General features: G+C 40.2%; 1 protein-coding gene and 1 long non-coding RNA gene across 10 annotated transcripts in view; one reads left to right on the forward strand and one right to left on the reverse strand.

Annotated features, from left to right (window-relative positions):
• LOC130709183 (uncharacterized) overlaps positions 1 to 17,023 on the reverse strand; it is a 101,687-nt gene that overhangs the window by 47,019 nt on the left and 37,645 nt on the right. The window lies entirely within an intron of this gene.
• The window catches only part of BEST3 (bestrophin 3), a 43,026-nt gene that overhangs the window by 13,704 nt on the left and 12,299 nt on the right, over positions 1 to 17,023 (forward strand). For 4 of the 9 annotated variants that reach the window (XM_007195030.2, XM_007195034.2, XM_007195035.2 and 1 more), the window contains 5 exons: positions 4,641 to 4,795; positions 5,988 to 6,065; positions 6,174 to 6,326; positions 9,274 to 9,354; positions 11,057 to 11,208. In XM_007195030.2, coding sequence (XP_007195092.1) covers positions 4,641 to 4,795; positions 5,988 to 6,065; positions 6,174 to 6,326; positions 9,274 to 9,354; positions 11,057 to 11,208 — 619 coding nt within the window. Of the gene's footprint in view, positions 1 to 4,640; positions 4,796 to 5,987; positions 6,066 to 6,173; positions 6,327 to 9,273; positions 9,355 to 11,056; positions 11,209 to 12,821; positions 13,188 to 14,407; positions 14,486 to 15,187; positions 15,367 to 17,023 lie in introns of those variants that run through there. The other 5 variants (XM_007195036.2, XM_007195037.2, XM_057556094.1 and 2 more) reach the window with 4 other exon arrangements.

A 17,023-nucleotide genomic window follows, 5' to 3' on the forward strand; every position in this document is an offset into this window, starting at 1 on the left:
GAATAAAATAGCAATGTCAGGGTGTGGATAGGGTCTGAGGGAGCGTGGCATGAAGACAGACATGTGAAGGAGACAGGGTAGGGTGAGCACCAGCCAACTGATGGTGCAGCCAAACTGTAGCAAATCAATACCTGTGGTTAACATAGCCTTAGAGACGAGGATAATGACCACATTCTGAATATATCATCAGTCTCTGGTTAAAATGGCCTGAGGCACTGATGAGGAAAACATTCCATGTAATAACAACTGCTCTTTGAATTGATTTGATTAACAATCTAGACTTTTCTTTCAATGGACCAACAACTCAATTTCCAAAGATGGGGTTACTTTGGATAAGATGTGTAACCCTGCAGGAAATAACAAAAATTATTCTTCCTGTACACTCTTGGAGGATACATTAATGTCTAGTTCATCTTTCACAGCACCTAGTAAAGTACGCAATAAATTTGGGCTGAACATTTAAACCACCACCCCCCCCCACCGCGCTTTCCTAGCTCTACATGTCCCTTTCCAATCAGTGGGTGTGCTACACGGCAGGGACTGGGGGGAGGTTACCTAACTCTCGCTTTAGGGTTTGCATTAAATTAACCCTCACTCTGCATATTTGCTTTTTGCTAAGAAGCCAAGAAAGGACTTGCCAGCGTAAGTTGATCCATATTCCTGAATAAAAAATAACCAGAGGTAAAGTTATTCTTTGGTCAAATGACAGAGATTGCAGCCAGTATATAAATGCAGTCAGTTTTGGAAACTGCACTATAAATCCCAAGACTATAACTGCTAGACAATTGATATGAAATGTCTGAGAATAGTCTTCCAGGGAAAAGGTGAAGGGTTGCAAGTCTTCAAGCACAGAGCCAAGACAGGTCAAGTTCATCTATTAACTTCTTATCATCAGATTTAATCATACTCTGCAAGTCTTAAAAAAAACCAAACAGATTATCTAGGTCATGCAACAACTTTGAAATGCACTGAGAAACAAGACAAGAATTCTCAGACTCATTCTTATTCTTTGACCACCAGAGAGAGTCCAATTCCCCAGGCATGGGCAGACCCCTTCAAAGCTAATATAAATAACCTGAGTTTTATCTAAAACTAGTCTCTTGTTGGTAAATATTGGCTCTGTAGTTGTTACTGTTTATTTCAAATACTGAATAAACAGAATCTTCATTCAGTGGGGCAGTGATTTTTGAACATTGCTGTAGGTCAGAATTTCCTGCAGAGCTTGGCAAACATGTAAATGCCTGGACCCAATTTCATTAAATTACCCAGGAAGATTAAAAGAATGCTTACACCTGGACCTCACTCTAGACCAACTGAATCAGAATCTCAGGGGATAAGGTGAAGGCACTGGTATTTTCTAAAAGGCATTCAGGATAAGGCAAAGGTGCAACACTGGGTCAAGAATTCCTGCCCTATTGAATCTGGTTTAGCAGGTGATGGTAGAGCCTAGCCCTGTCCATATATAATAGGTGTCACAAGTGATTGAGACACCCACGACCTGTAGACCATATTCTCAAAACACTGGCCTGGATCACATCAAGTATCTAGGTAACTCCAAAGCTCTATGGGTCAGTGACTTTCAAAATGACACATCTCACTTCTCCTCTGAGTTCTTTTCTGTTACAGCAACACCTCTTAAATAAAACTCAGTCCACGTGGTAAGGAGGGAGGATTACTTTAAGCAGGAAAACCAGATTCATAAACCAATTACAGATGGTTAAGGATACAAACTGTGTCACATTAGGACAAAAGTTGATTTTCATCTGAATGTGTTAGAATGTCATAAGCAAATGATTGCATTTCTGAATCAAAAGTAACTCAAAATTCATATCTAACAAAAATCAGTTTTAGAAACAAGCTTTAATTCAGAAAGCATTTATACTAAATCATAATGAACATTTAAAAGTCCACTTAAAAAGCCAAGGTGGGGGGACTTCCCAGGTGGTCCAGTGGTTAAGAATCCGTCTTCCAATGCAGGGGATACGGGTCTGATCCCTGGTCAGGGAACTAAGATCTCACACGCCACGGGGCAACTAAGCCCTTGCGCCGCAACTACTGAGCCTGTGTGCCACAATGAAAGATCCCGTGTGCCGCAACTGACCCGATGAAGCCAAAAAAATAAATAATAAATAAATAAAATAAACGATTCCTCATGCCCCTATATAATCCTTTTTAAAAAAAGTCAAGGTGGTAAGTACAAGGAGAGTCACTGCAGCATTATTTTTAGTAGCAAAAAAATTAAAACAACTTAAAACTCTATTCAAAAGAGGACTACTTATATAAAATACTATACACAGTTAACTAGAAAGCAGCCATTAGAAAGAATGGGACTTCCCTGGTGGCGCAGTGGTTAAGAATCCGCCTGCCAATGCAGGAGACATGAGTTCGAGTCCTGGTCCAGGAAGATCCCACATGTCACAGAGCAACTAAGCCCTTGCGCCGCAACTACTGAGCCTGTGCTCTAGAGCCTGCGAACCACAACTACTGAAGCCCATGTGCCACAACTACTGAAGCTGGCGTGCGTACAGCCCGTGCTCCACAGCAAGAGAAGCCACTGCAATGAGAAGCCCGCGCAACGCAACGAAGAGTAGCCCTCGCTCGCTGCAACTAGAGAAAGCCCGTGCGCAGCAACAAAGACTGAACACAGCCAAAATATAAAAATAAGTAAATAAATTTATTTAAAAAAATTTTTTAAATAAAAAGAATGCTACTGCTCTCTCTATATTAACAAAAAAAAGATCTCCAAGATATAACTTGAAAAACAGAAGCAAATGGCAGATAAGTATGGGGTATAAAGTCATTTGTGTTTTTAAAAATTTGGCCTATATGAAATCCGTGATATTTCTCTGGAAAGATGCACAATAACCTGGTTGTAGTGATTTCCTTCAGGGAGGGAAACCCGTTGGGAAAATGAGACTTACTTTCCCCATTAATATTACTTTGGCCCTTTTGAATTTTGTACCATTTGAGTTACTTAATCAATTTAAAAAAAAAAAAAAAAGGGTCTGGGGAATTCCCTGATGGTCCAGTGGTTCGGACTCTTCGCTTCCACTGCAGGGGGCACGGGTTCGATCCCTGGTTGGGGAAATAAGATTCTGAATGCCGCATGGTGTGGCCAAAAAAAAAAAAAAAAAAAAAAATCACAGAATAATTGGTAATTAAATCATGATTTTAACTCTAAAAAAAATAAATAAAATGTCAAGTGTAAATTGCAAGCTTTTGAAGACATCTTTATATGAACAAACCCTGATACATAGTAGACATTCAATAAATGTTAATAAATAAACCTGCTACCTTATTCCTCCTCTCCTATTATTCAATAATCTCTTCTTTCTCTGGTGTGCAGGTGGTGGGGGTGTGAATAAAAGTGCACATAATATATTATTGGCACTTACTGAGTGCTAAGTATGTGCGAAGCATTATGTTAACCTTTTGACGTATGTTCCTCATCTCAGGTAATTCTACAACACCCCTGTGAAGTAGATATTATCATCTCTTTTACGCATGAGAAAACTGAGGCTCAGAGAGGTCACTGCAAACGCAAGCAAACTGTGTTATACACACACACACACAGAGGCACACAAAAATCAAAGAAGCGCTTTTAAAGTATATGCGAGGGCTTCCCTGGTGGTGCAGTGGTTAAGAAACCACCTGCCGATGCAGGGGACACGGGTTCAAGCCCTGGTCCGGGTAGATCCCACATGCCGCGGAGCAACTAAGCCCGTGCAACACAACTACTGAGCCTGCGCTCTAGAGCCCGAGAGCCACAACTACTGAGCCCGCGCACCTAGAGCCCGTGTTCCACTACAAGAGAAGCCACCGCAATGAGAAGCACGTGCACCGCAAGGAAGAGTAACCCCTGCTCGCTGCAACTAGAGAAAGCCCGCGCACAGCAACAAAGACCCAATGCGGCCAAAAATAAAATAAATAAAATAAATAATAAAAGTTTTAAAAAGTATATGCGAAATGCTGTGGGGACTACGAAGATAATATGCTCTTTGCCCTTCCAAAGGGTCTTAGCAGGGGTAACATTTGTGTCTAACATTATCATAATACAAGGCAAGAGAGAGCACTGGTGGAGCTCTGAAGGGGAGAAATTCCCGGGGAAGGAGAAGGAAGGAATCAAGGAAGGCTTCGCAGAAGAGGTCCTGGTTAATTAGGAGTTTGAAAGGAGGGGTCAGGATGAAATGTTATGCGATTCACGTGTTTGGCACTGTACTAAGTGCTTTGTATACATTATCACGTTTTATTCTTTTAATCCAAACAATTCTAAGTATTCTTGTTCCCAATTTTAGATGAATAAACCAAAACCTAAAGAAGAGACCTTCCCCAGATGTCCTAGTCCACATTTAATGTCACCTTACTTCCTACTGGCCGCCTCTGTTAGGGATTGCTCACATGCATTGCCTCCTATACCGATATATAACTTGTGTGTGTGTGTGCATGTGTGCACGCGCGCTCGTGAGTACATATTCCTTATCTCTGATACAAGTAAAAACTACTTGAGACAGGAACCTTTATTTTATATTTCTTGAATATCCCCCATTATATCCTCACATAGTAGACACTGAAATATATAGGGTAATATATTAGCGCTAAACCAAGTCTGTATAATCTAGCTATTTTTATTTTGTGTAAAGGTTTTATGACAGCAGATGAAAGAAAATTATTTGAACACCTCAAATCTCCTCATCTGAAATACTGGGTTCCATTCATCTGGTTTGGAAATCTTGCAGCTAAAGCCCGGAAGGAAGGTAGAATCAGAGACAGTGTTGATCTGCAATCATTGATGACTGTAAGTACATAGTAAACTGTCAGTAAAAGATGCTAATCAGAGACCAACAGGGACCTGGATGCAACAGGTTGGACCTGGACGAGTCCAATTTGTTCAATCCTGGTTCCAAAGGAACCAGAAAGACTGGGCTAGTATCAGAACCCTCAAATGCAGGAGGAGAATAGTACACAGTTTAACTCAGACTGATTGGAGGTGGTTGCTTAGAGGCTCTGTTTTAAACAGAAGTAGGCTTTGTAATAGGCTCTGTAAGAAAATGTTCTTTGATTGATCAGCAACGTCTGCCAGGGCTTGGAAGAATCTGGCGCCCTCAAGGCATATTTGCCATCCCTAGCTCCAGGATCCCAGACCAAATCTGGAGTAGAAATAAACACCCCCAGTCAGTTCCCCAAAATCGGAATATCCCAAGGTTAACCCAGCTTTCCAGATGCTCCAGGAAACAAGACTGTGTTTTCATTAAATGAAATAATCCTGAATTCATTTGAGAAACAAATTTATAGAAGGGCTAGAGAGATTTGTGCCATGACAGTCTCCTGCCTCGAGTAGGCGAAAAGGAGTGAATGATTTAAAAACAGCTCCAATTTAACGTATACTTTCTCCCAGTCTTAAATAATAACTTGCGTTCAATAGAGAAAAAAGAAATCAATGGATCCCAGTCCTTCCTGCTTTAAACAGGGATAGATTTTCTGTCAATAGAAGCATTCTAAAGTCTTCATTTGTTGGGGGAACGGTTTAGGATGTATTTAGTTCTTTTTTCTAAGATCTACAGTAAGCATGTTTTCAAAAGCAATCGAGGAAACAAAAAATAATCTGCTCTCCACATAATTTAGAAATGATTTATTTAAAATGTTAACCACTGCCTTCCTACCACCACTTGGGGCCAATATATGTTGGAAATTATGAATTCAATAGAGTAGGGGATATTTCTATACAGTCCTGATTTATCTTAATGTTTTTTAAAATGTCCAACTGTACTCAATCCCTTTTGCACATTGTTGAATTATGTTGATAGCTTGTCATTTTCAAAATTTTCATTTTGGAGTGGATTTCAGAACCAATTTCTAGCCTTTCAAAGTCACTCTCATCATTTTACAGGTGTATTCCTAAAAGTCACGGCCATATTCTGAATCCCAGTAAATATTTATTACCACACCCATCACCTTAGTAAATCGTGTTTAATTTGTTTCTGGCTTAGGAAATGAACCGATTTCGCTCCTGGTGCAGCCTCTTATTTGGTTATGACTGGGTTGGGATTCCGCTGGTTTACACCCAGGTATCAAATCCTTGGCACGTGATTTTTCTTTCTACTTGCCCACTTTGGCATGCTGTCTCTCTCGGGCAGCCAGCGCTGTGCTCTCACTTGGGTTTCTCTCTGTTTCAGGTTGTCACGCTAGCTGTCTACACCTTCTTCTTTGCGTGCCTGATTGGACGCCAGTTTTTGGATCCCACCAAAGGCTACTCAGGGCATGACTTAGATCTTTACATTCCAATCTTTACTCTCCTACAATTCTTCTTCTATGCAGGATGGCTCAAGGTAGCCAACAGTCTCAGTGCCTGAGACCTGCTCTGTAATCTTCGTCATGTTCCAAACTCTGCACACTGATCCCTTACTGAATTACTCATTCATGAGTGAGTCAAAGGTAGATTTAACATTTAATAGCTCAGAGATGTTATTACTTTTCAACCAGGCATTAAAGTGGCAGGGATGTGGTGAGTACTGTACTGTAGGGGTCTGAAGCAGCTCATTTATGCAGACGCTACTCTTTTATGGCCACTGATTGTTTTAAGTCTTTGTGTGCTCGCATTAGGATTACAATAATGTAATTAAAGTAATAAGTGTACCTGCATTGATATTTTATACCACAACAAGCAACTAAGCAGAGTAAAAGAGAGTAAATAAGAAGCCTTGTATCTCAGACTTAAGCATTAATATTATATTATTATCTTGGTTCTGCTCAAGTCTGTAGATAGTTAGCTTCTATTCCCTGAAATCCCACTAGCTGTGCCACAACATTAAATGCATTCCATTTTCAAAACCAGAACTGAGACTCAAAGGAATTCATCGGAATCAAAACCAGAAACCCCAGGATTAATGACAATATTTGGTTTGCCAGGAAATTAAAAACAGGTCAGACCAGTGAAAACAACTAGTCCAATCATCAGTGTAGAATTTTATTTGTTCCTGCTACCATCTCCCCCCAACCCCAGATGTATGTAAAAGTATCAGAGGCCTGATTCTTCCATCTCTTTTGTATGTGACAGAAAAAGATCAAAGACAATGGCTTCATTAAGTTAATTGAAATCTAAAGACAGTTTGAAGATAATTTTAATAAAATAGAATTTCAAATGTTTGACCTTCCAAACTGCCACAGTGCACCGTCAAGGCCTTTCAGGTTGTGGAAGCATTTTCTCTGCAGATGCCTTTACTTTCATTGGTTTGAATTTTAACCAGGAAAAATAAATATGTTGGCACTTCAAGTTATCCTCCAAAGAGTAAAGGCATTTCCTTTACAAATGGCAAAAACATTTTTAACCAGATGACAGTGACTCAATTATTTTTACCCATTTAAGACAGAGAAAGAGTAATAGAGACTAATAGCTCTCATTTCCCATTAGAGAAAAAAGTAGACTCTACTTTTATAAACACAAACTCACCACAATTGGCCCAAACACTCAATTACTCTGGTCTTCTATTGTCCTTTCCCCTGAGTTGTGCTGAGCTTTTTATTCTTCACTTTGTGTCCACATGAGATGTTTGGCCAGCCTGGAAGGAAGAGCCAGCAGTTCCTGCCTTCTGAAGTGCTCTCTAAAATATTAGCAGTCTTTTCCTTTATAAAATATTTTGAAGGCAAAATATGAAAAGACAATCTTAGCTCTATTAAGAGACAGGTAACCCTAAGAGAAGGGAGTTTTCCCACCCAGTGGATTGGATCTCAGTTTCTAAACAGCAGTTTTGTCTGGACAATTCTAATATTTATAAATCTTTTCAAAGTGTGAAAACCCATCTTAATCTTATGAACGGTGTATTACTGAGTTGTTTGCTGGAAATGGAGCCTCCAAGTGAGTAAAGGATATTTTTGTGACATAGTCAATTCAGAAACATGGATATCATTTTGGTAGTTAAATGTAGACTCTAATACTATATGCAGGATGGATCCCATAAAAGTGAAATTCTGGATGTAACAAAAATATTTTCAGGACCCATCCGGTGGCCCATTTAATTTAAGGAAAACCCCAGACAAGAAAGGTAGACAGCCCCTTGGAACCTGCAGTGAAGGACTCTGACAATGGATATTGCTGTGACTGATCCAGGGGCATGGGCCCTGCCACAGGCTGTCCCTTAGAACAAGGTGATGTCCTTCTCTAAGTCAGTGGTTCTCAACAATGGCCACACATTAAAAACTCCTGGGAGCTCTACTCAATAATGATGCCAGGGCTCAACCTCACACCCATTAAATCAGAATCTCCGGGGGTGGTGGGGTGCGGACCCAGGCATCAATTTTCTTTAAAAGCTCTCCAGGTGATTTTGATGTAGTGGTTAGACTTAAATCCTAAAAAATACATAGGTAGATTTTCTACCAAATAGTCTCAGAATCTAGGAACTCAACAAATCAATGGCGCCTTTGTTTTATACACTTGTAAGTTTTTCACATCTAGGCCCAATGCAAAACCACATACACACACACACACACACAAACACACACACACACACACAGGTCCAGGTAATAAAAATCAAAGGGAATTAATGAAAATAGAGACTAACAGGTGAGACATATTTGGCATACAAATCTCTCATCAAGAAGGCTATTCAATTCAGGAACATGGTAAGAACATCTAATACTTACCAACTGTTAGAAGATATATGATAAGAAGTTACTTAACTTCAAAGTAACTTACTAGATAGCCATAAATCCTTTAAGATAAAACTAAGTAAGAAAAATTCCAGCTTTATGACTTACTAGCTCTGTGACTCATTAATTTAGCAGTTATGTCCAATAATTATGAAATCTCCTTGTATTATTTTCTCTAATTGTGAAATCTTTCTTTGCTGTTTAACCTTGCCCACATTTACATTTTATCTCATCACCTGGCCCTTTGTAAATTCTTTCAGAGCACAGGCTACATACCCCTCAAAGTGCCTAGCACAATGCTCTTTTGATATTTGCTGGCTGATTTGTACCTGAGAATCAGTCATTTGGCTCCTAAACAGCCCATGGCTTCTCCTAGTTGGGGCCTGCATTGTCACCAGCTGAATAGACAGAGTCTTTGGAGAGCAGACCCTGCAGGTGCATGATTCACGTTCTGAGTCCGTTCTCACTGGCTGATAAATATCTGCATCTGCAGAACAACCCACTCCACTCTAGGCTTCCTATTATGAAAGCTGACCAAAGAAAGCAGAGAGTGAAACAGGAATCCTCTTCAACCTTCACTCTTAGTCATCACAGCATCATGGCGGACTTATTCTATGTTCTCAATTGCAGGTAGCTGAGCAACTTATCAACCCTTTTGGAGAAGATGATGATGATTTTGAAACTAACTGGTGCATTGACAGAAATCTGCAGGTTAGAGGAGCTTTTCTTTCCTTTACAAACATTAATAATCTAAACAGACTCTGAATGCCGGTCCCTGAACTTGAGTGCTTTAGCCACAAACAAAAGAGGTTTGGCTATTCAGTATGTTGTTTCGAGGTCCTTTTGGAACCTCGCGGGTCCTGGATCTCAGTTCCGGTAAAATTTAGTCCCTTTTAAATACAATTTCAAGCCAGTTTTCTTTGTAGGTTTCTTTACTAACTTTACATAGCCACTTCCATCTCAGTACAGACCAATATTTTAATTCATTCTTTAATCTGTTTCCTATTGCCACCTAAAAAGATTAACAATGACATAAAGTGGCAGCTAGACACAATCCAATGTGAGTTCCCAACTCACATCATGTAGGTCCCTGCAGTCAGATGTCCAGCAGCTGGACACTGGAAACATGGGCCACACCAGCCTGTGTCTCAAATCTCCCTCAGTCACACCAAATGGACCCCAGAGCCTTTACCCTGAAGCATTACTTCAGAGATATTTTTCATGAAGACGCAGCATGAGAGAATTTTGCTTTTAGGCAAGACTCTCCTCAACCCATTCTCTTCTCTGAGAACTACAGGCTGAGAAAAGGGCTTCAACTTGCTCATCTGTTTCAAGCCCTTACTCAGCTCTTAACACAGGTGAAAACATTTTGCTGTTGTTTCACAAACTGGCCCCAGTACACAGAGGGCAAGGAGAGACCAAAGAAAAAGGCAGACCGCTCCAGATTGGTAGGTGGCAGGTTTAACAAGCTAGGAACTTAATTAAGAGGCTTGTCTTCAGTGGATACAAGATGAGTAGACCTCCACACCTACCTGCCAGAATCCTAAAATTTGATATAGAGGCCTTACTGGGGTTCAGTCATGTATTCAGTCCAGATGGTCTCAACAGCACATTACCCTCTCAAGGTTGTGTCCTTGAAACAGCTCCCACTGTGGGAACAGTGGGCAGAATATACATTCCAAGGACAGGGGAGAGGAGCCTCCGATTACTCTCATCCAGCTCACAGGTCAACTGGCAGGTCACGACCTCTGTATTGACCTCTAACAATCACATTGTCAGCCTGTTGAGGAAGAATTGTAATGCCTACACCACTCACTCTTTGTAAAAATTAGATTTCCAGAGGATTAATAATTTATTCATGCATCAGTTTGTCAAAGTCAAAAGGAGAAGACCACTATAATCCTAAACAGTATAGGCTTGTTGATATATTTTTCTAAACAAACAAACAAAAATTCAGGGCACATAAGAAATGATATCAAGTATAAATATGTTTATGGAATCAATGAAATGGGATATTGAAATCTTCGGCTTCCTGCAATATCTGGGATTATGTGGTTGCTGTCAGGAGAGCCACTAGACAATTAGAAAACTTTGAGCAAAGAAGAAAAAGGTGTCTCTCCTGCCTCCAGATAAGATGCACTCCACTCTGGGGTATGTGGCTTGATGAATCTAGTCTGGGCAGTTTTATGGCTCCACTTATCCCCATTGCCAAGTGCTCTTATGCAGTGAATGACATGTATAACTCTCTGTAGCAGCACTGATTGAAGCAAATATGAACTACAGACATTTGTATATTCACTCATTCACACTGTGTTCTATCCCATTCCAAACCCCATGCACCCACTAAACTTATTCTTTCTTTATAAATACAATTCACATCTGAATTATTCTAACACTCTAACGATGATTTTAGGTCTCCCTTTTAGCTGTGGATGAAATGCACATGAGCTTACCCAAAATGAAGAAGGACATTTACTGGGACGATTCTGCTGCTCGACCACCGTATACACTGGCAGCTGCTGACTACTGCATACCCTCATTTCTGGGGTCAACCGTCGAAATGGGGTAAGCGCATTTTTAAAAATCATCAATATTTAGAAGAGAAGTCACTGTTCTGATCTTTTTGTGATGTGGTTCTGAAGTTACTTTCATAAGAACTCTCAATTATTAATATCTTACAATGGTAGCCTTTTCAAATTTTCAGACATAATTAATATGTCCAAGAGAGTGAGAAATTAAAGAGACTGTAGTTTCTGATTTAAATATAGTGTGTGTATATGTGTGTTTTGAGGTAATTTGCATTTTACCTTGCTTTTATACCACAGCAAATTTTCCAGTAGTTGTGAAACTATCCTCTTTTTTTCCTTCCAACTTGAAGAGTAGTTTACTATTTTAATTATACAGTTGTTTATTATTTAATTATGACTATCATAATGAAATGCATCTTAACAAGTATTTGTTGAGTATATACCATGTGTAGGCACTGTGTTAGACTATTTTGAGACAAGCAAGCCTTAAGATAAATTTTATCAAGTGTTACTCTAAGATTATATTTTGATCAAACTGACTTGTTTAGTATACAAGCCAGTGTCTGTTCAGTTGTTTTAACATAACAATCTGTCCCTATGTACTATGAGCTTTAAATAAACGGGCTGAGGCCTGCAGTAAATCATGCACAGTTCTTGAATAATTTTATTAAATCTGATAATGTATCTGACTTTGGAGAAATGTGTGAATGTGGGGGAAGTTTATTTGCTGAAGGCAGATGCTACAGTTTCCAAGTAACTTAAAGAGAAAAGTATGGACAAATTTAGAAAAGTAAAAAGAGCCCTTCCAAAAAATTACAGAAAAAGGAAAAACTTCTACAGGGTTTTTCTTATAACTTTTTGGCAAAACTATGGTTCATTTTTCCCTGAGGCCAGTTCTAAGCAGATTTGTGAAGTGAGATCGTGTCTAAAGTTGCCACCTGTGACCTTCTTTCTCTTCCCCCCATACAGTTCAGCCCTCCTCTTTCTCTACTGTTAAAAAACAAAATTCAACTGAGTAAATTTTAAAGATCTTACTGCTTTATTCAACAATTCATGAGTTGGGCAGCATCCAATCTAGCAAAGAGAAAGGAGCTTCAAGGGGCTATACAAGTGAAAGACTTGTGTAGGCAGAAGGGGGCAGGAAAAAGGCCGTTACACCAGGCAAAAAAGTGGGTCGGTTATTGCAAGGTCACTTTCCTATAGGAGGTGGCAGGGGTCTAGAAGGCAGACTACCTAAGTAGTGCTGATCAGGCAAATCCTGATTGATTGGTTTAAGATTCCATTTCTGGAAGAACCGAAACTATGTCTCTGTTTGGTGACATGGGGCTTAGCATAAGTGACTCTATTTTGGGCCTGTTGTCTTGTTTTTAATACTACTATGAGAATATCTAGCTTCAATCCTATCCCTATAAGGCTTTATTTTTAGCTCAATGTCTCCTAATACTCAAAAATAATGGTTTGGGGTGCTCCTCCAAAAGAACCTCTGAGGCTGAAACCCCTTCAAGACCCAAAGAAAAAGATGACTGAAAGTGGAATCTCAGGAATTGTGGCAAATAATGAGATGATGCAGGAGCCGAGCCGGGACGCTCACCTTGCTGCCCTCAAAGCACAGCTTGGTGAAGGTTGCCTACTCCTTGCTTCTGCTTCTAGATGCCTGCTAAGCCTGGGCCCTCCTATCCAGGAACTCCTCCAGACCAAGGTACTCATCCCTACCTCAGCAGACTGCTCAGTCTCCATAAACAGCAATTTCCTGCTGTTTGCACTTCTCAACCTTTTGTAATATTGGGTTGGCAAAAACGTTCGTTTGGTTTTTTCCGTAAGATGGCTCTAAGTAGCACCTAGTTGTCTTTAGCCCCCATTCAAAACAATTTTGTTAGATTGTATTGTGACAGCTGTCATAACAGTGTGCATTTTAAAAATACCAAAATTGGTGAATTTTTGTGTAGCCATTTTAATATTGAAGATGGAAGGAAAAAAGCAGCATTTTCGGCATATTATGCTTTATTATTTCAAGAAAGGCAAAAATGTAACTGAAACGCAAAAAAAGATTTGTGCAGTGTATGGAGAAGGTGCTGTGACTGATCAAACATGTCAAAAGTGGTTTGCAAAGTTTCGTGCTAGAGATTTCTCGCTGGACGATGCTCCATGGTCGGGTAAACCAGTTGAAGTTGACAGCGATCAAATCGAGACACTAACTGAGAACAATCAATGTTATACCACGCGGGAGATAGCCCACATACTCAAAATATCCAAATCAAGCGTTGAAAATCATTTGCACCAGCTTGGTTGTTAATCGCTTTGATATTTGGGTCCCACATAAGTTAAGTGAAAAAAACCTCTTGACCGTATTTCCGTGTGCGATTCTCTACTTAAATGTAACGAAAATGTTCCATTTTTAAAACAAATTGTGACGGGCGATGAAAAATGGATACTGTACAATAATGTGGAACAGAAGAGATCGTGGGGCAGGGGAAATGAACCATCACCAACCACACCAAAGGCCGGTCTTCATCCAAAGAAGGTGATGTTGTGTATATGGTGGGATTGGAAGGGAGTCCTCTATTATGAGCTCCTTCCGGAAAACCAAATGATTAATTCCATCAAGTACTGCTCCCAGTTAGACCAACTGAAAGTGGCACTCAACAAAAAGCATCAGGAATTAGTCAACAGAAAACGCATAATCTTCCATCAGGATAATGCAAGACCGCATGTTTATTTGATGACCAATAAAGATCTTGGTGAAAATGAAAATGTGTCTTTTATTTTTACTTAAAAACCAAAGGAACTTTTTGACCAACCCAATATATTCTGCAGTGGCAGTTTCATGGATATCTGGCAACCTTCTCAATTTTGAAAATTAATAGAAGAGGTTTTTCTGTGAGTTTGTTTTTAGATCACTGAGTAAGCTTTAAACTTCCCCTCCACTCCCCCCGTCATTAATTAATGCAAAGTATTTGAAGATCTGCCTTGTAAAAGAAAAGAGACCAGCACCATTGATAGGGCCGGGGAATCATTGTGATGACTCTATTTGGACTGCAAGTACCACTTGTTTTCCATTTCTAATGTCCATTGAATTGTTTTTGCATGATGGTTAAAATGATAATTTATTTTGGTCCTCAAGATTTTTATCTTGATCTACATATTCATCCTAATCATCATAATTTTACATTCCTTTGCAAGTGTCCATGTTCTTTAGAAAGTATTAAAATATGTATTTCTCCTATTTCTAAATACAGAAACATAGCATTAGGAATTTACAAGACCTTGGAGAAAATACATAACCCAAATGATTACTGGGAAGATTAAACAAGATGGTAAGCATAAAAACACTCTAGATATAAATGTAGAGCATTATTATCAACTAGTACAGATTTCTTATTTGTGGATGTCAAACTGAGGCACAGAAAGATTAAACAAATCTAAGCTATTTTTCATATTAAACTAACCTTGGAAATTTGGGAAAGAAAATAAAACTCTTGAGAGGAAACCAGGAGGTAGGGTATTTAAGAATGGAGCAAAAGGGACTTCCCTGGCGGGCTCGTGGTTGAGACTCCGCGTTTCCAACGCAGGGGGGACGGGTTCGATCCCTGGTCAGGGAACTAGGATCCCACATGCGCACGGCATGGCCTAAGAAATAAAAATTATTTAAAAAGAAAGAAGGGACTTTCCTGGTGGCACAGTGGTTAAGAATCCGCCTGCCAATGTAGGGAACACGGGTTCTAGCCCTGGTCCGGGAAGATCCCACATGCCGTGGAGCAACTAAGCCCGTGTGCCGCAACTACTGAGACTGCGCTCTAGAGCCCGTGAGCCACAACTCCTGAGCCTGCGTGCCACAACTACTGAAGCCTGTGCACCTAGAGCCCGTGCTCCGCAACAAGAGAAGCCACCACAATGAGAAGCCTGCGCACTGCAACGAAGACCCAATGCGGCCAAAATAAATTAATTAATTAATTTTAGAAAAAGAAGTAGGGGCTTCCCTGGTGGCGCAGTGGTTGAGAATCTGTCTGCCAATGCAGGGGACACGGGTTCGAGCCCTGGTCTGGGAAGATCCCACGTGCCGCGGAGCAGCTAGGCCCATGAGCCACAACTACTGAGTCTGCGCATCTGGAGCCTGTGCTCCGCAACAAGAGAGGCCGCGATAGTGAAGAGGCCCACGCACCGTGATGAAGAGTGGCCCCCACTTGCCGCAACTAGAGAAAGCCCTCGCACAGAAACGAAGACCCAACACAGCCATAAATAAATAAATAAATAAATAATTAAAAAAAAAAAAGAAGTAAATGTTCTAGTTCTAGTCACAAAATGTTAGTGAAAATAAACAGGTCTATGATTTTAAAAAATAAATAAAGACTCATCACCTACTTTAAAAAAAAAAAAAAGAATGGAGCAAAAAGTTACCAGTTGTCAGAGAGAATCCTGTAGTTAAGATGGCCTATTTACTAGCAGGATGGACCAGGCACAGGCAAAGGCCAGGGTCTATTAGGGGAGGCTTTTCTGAGATGTTTAACTGGACTCTGCTAGAACCAATTGATCAAAGAAACAACTAGGCAAAAGCTCACTTGATCTTGACTTTCTGCTTCCCTAAAGGGGAGCCTCACAGTCCGGGAAAGGTCACTGCAGGAATTCAGGCTTTTGGAAGCCAGCATTCACAGAAATGCCCTCTTTGATCCATTAGTGTCGATTCTTTCAATGATTGTGCTATTAGACAAGATGTTTCTGGTTGGCTATGACAGAAAACCAACTCAAACTAACTTAAGCAACAAGCGGTTTCTTGGGTCACATTCAGAAAGTAGTCTAGCTTTGGGTGTGACTGGATCCAGAGGCCAGATATGTCACCAAGACCCGCATTGCCCTCCCTGTCCCTCAGTTCTACTTTTCTCTCCACTGGCTCAGGTTTCAGGCAGGCTCTCCCCTCCTGACAGCAGAAAGGCAAGATGGCAGCCAGCAGCTCCAGATGTCCAACCTATCTTCTCAGCAAATCCTATGGAAAGAGCACATCTCTTTTCTAACTCTTAAAACTAAAGTACTGGATTTATTATGATTGGCTGGGCTTGGCTAACATGCCCATTCCTGAACCAATAACTATCAACAGGAAGACACAATATTTTGATTAGCTAAGGTTGGTTCGTGTGTCCATCTTTGGACCAAGGAGTGTGGTCAGCCCCAACCAGCCATATGGAGTAAATGATACCTTAAGAAAAATCACGGTGCTATTACCAGGAGAAGGGTGAATGGTTTGCTGGGCTGGCAGAAACAATAGATGAATCTAAGACCAAAAGCTTCTGTTTTAAAAGAGCATCTTATCATTTCTAACACCAAACCAATGCTGAAGTTCCATCTCCCAATCTTTGTATGCGGCATGTTAAAAATCAACTTCAGGGAATTCCCTGGCAGTCCAGTGGTTAGGACTCCGTCCTTCCACTGCAGCTGGCATGGGTTCAATCCCTGATGGGGGAACTAAGATCCCACATGCCGCATGGTGTGGCCAAAATAAATAAATAAAAAGCACTCAATTAGACAAAATCAACTTCAGAATGACCACTTGGAATGAAAAAAGGCCAGTTGAAAATCTGAACTGAGCACGCAGAATAGAAATGCTTTCACAGATATACTTGTCTTAAGCATTTAATAAACCATGTTAATTATTGTAATAAACTACTAATCTCCATTTAATAAACCAGCCTATGAATTAACTGAACAATGAAAAAGAATCTTTCCTATTTGAACTCTGTTCCCATTACCACACCTAAGATAATTTCAGTTGAAGCTCTTTAGTTTGTTCTTTGTCATAATATAGAATGCTTTCTGATCTGCTATTTTAGTTAAGGAATCTTTTCATTAGCTTAACCATGGAG

The sequence above is a fragment of the Balaenoptera acutorostrata genome, chromosome 11 (assembly GCF_949987535.1).
Source record: "Balaenoptera acutorostrata chromosome 11, mBalAcu1.1, whole genome shotgun sequence".
In the NCBI taxonomy this organism is placed as follows: Eukaryota; Metazoa; Chordata; class Mammalia; order Artiodactyla; family Balaenopteridae; genus Balaenoptera; species Balaenoptera acutorostrata.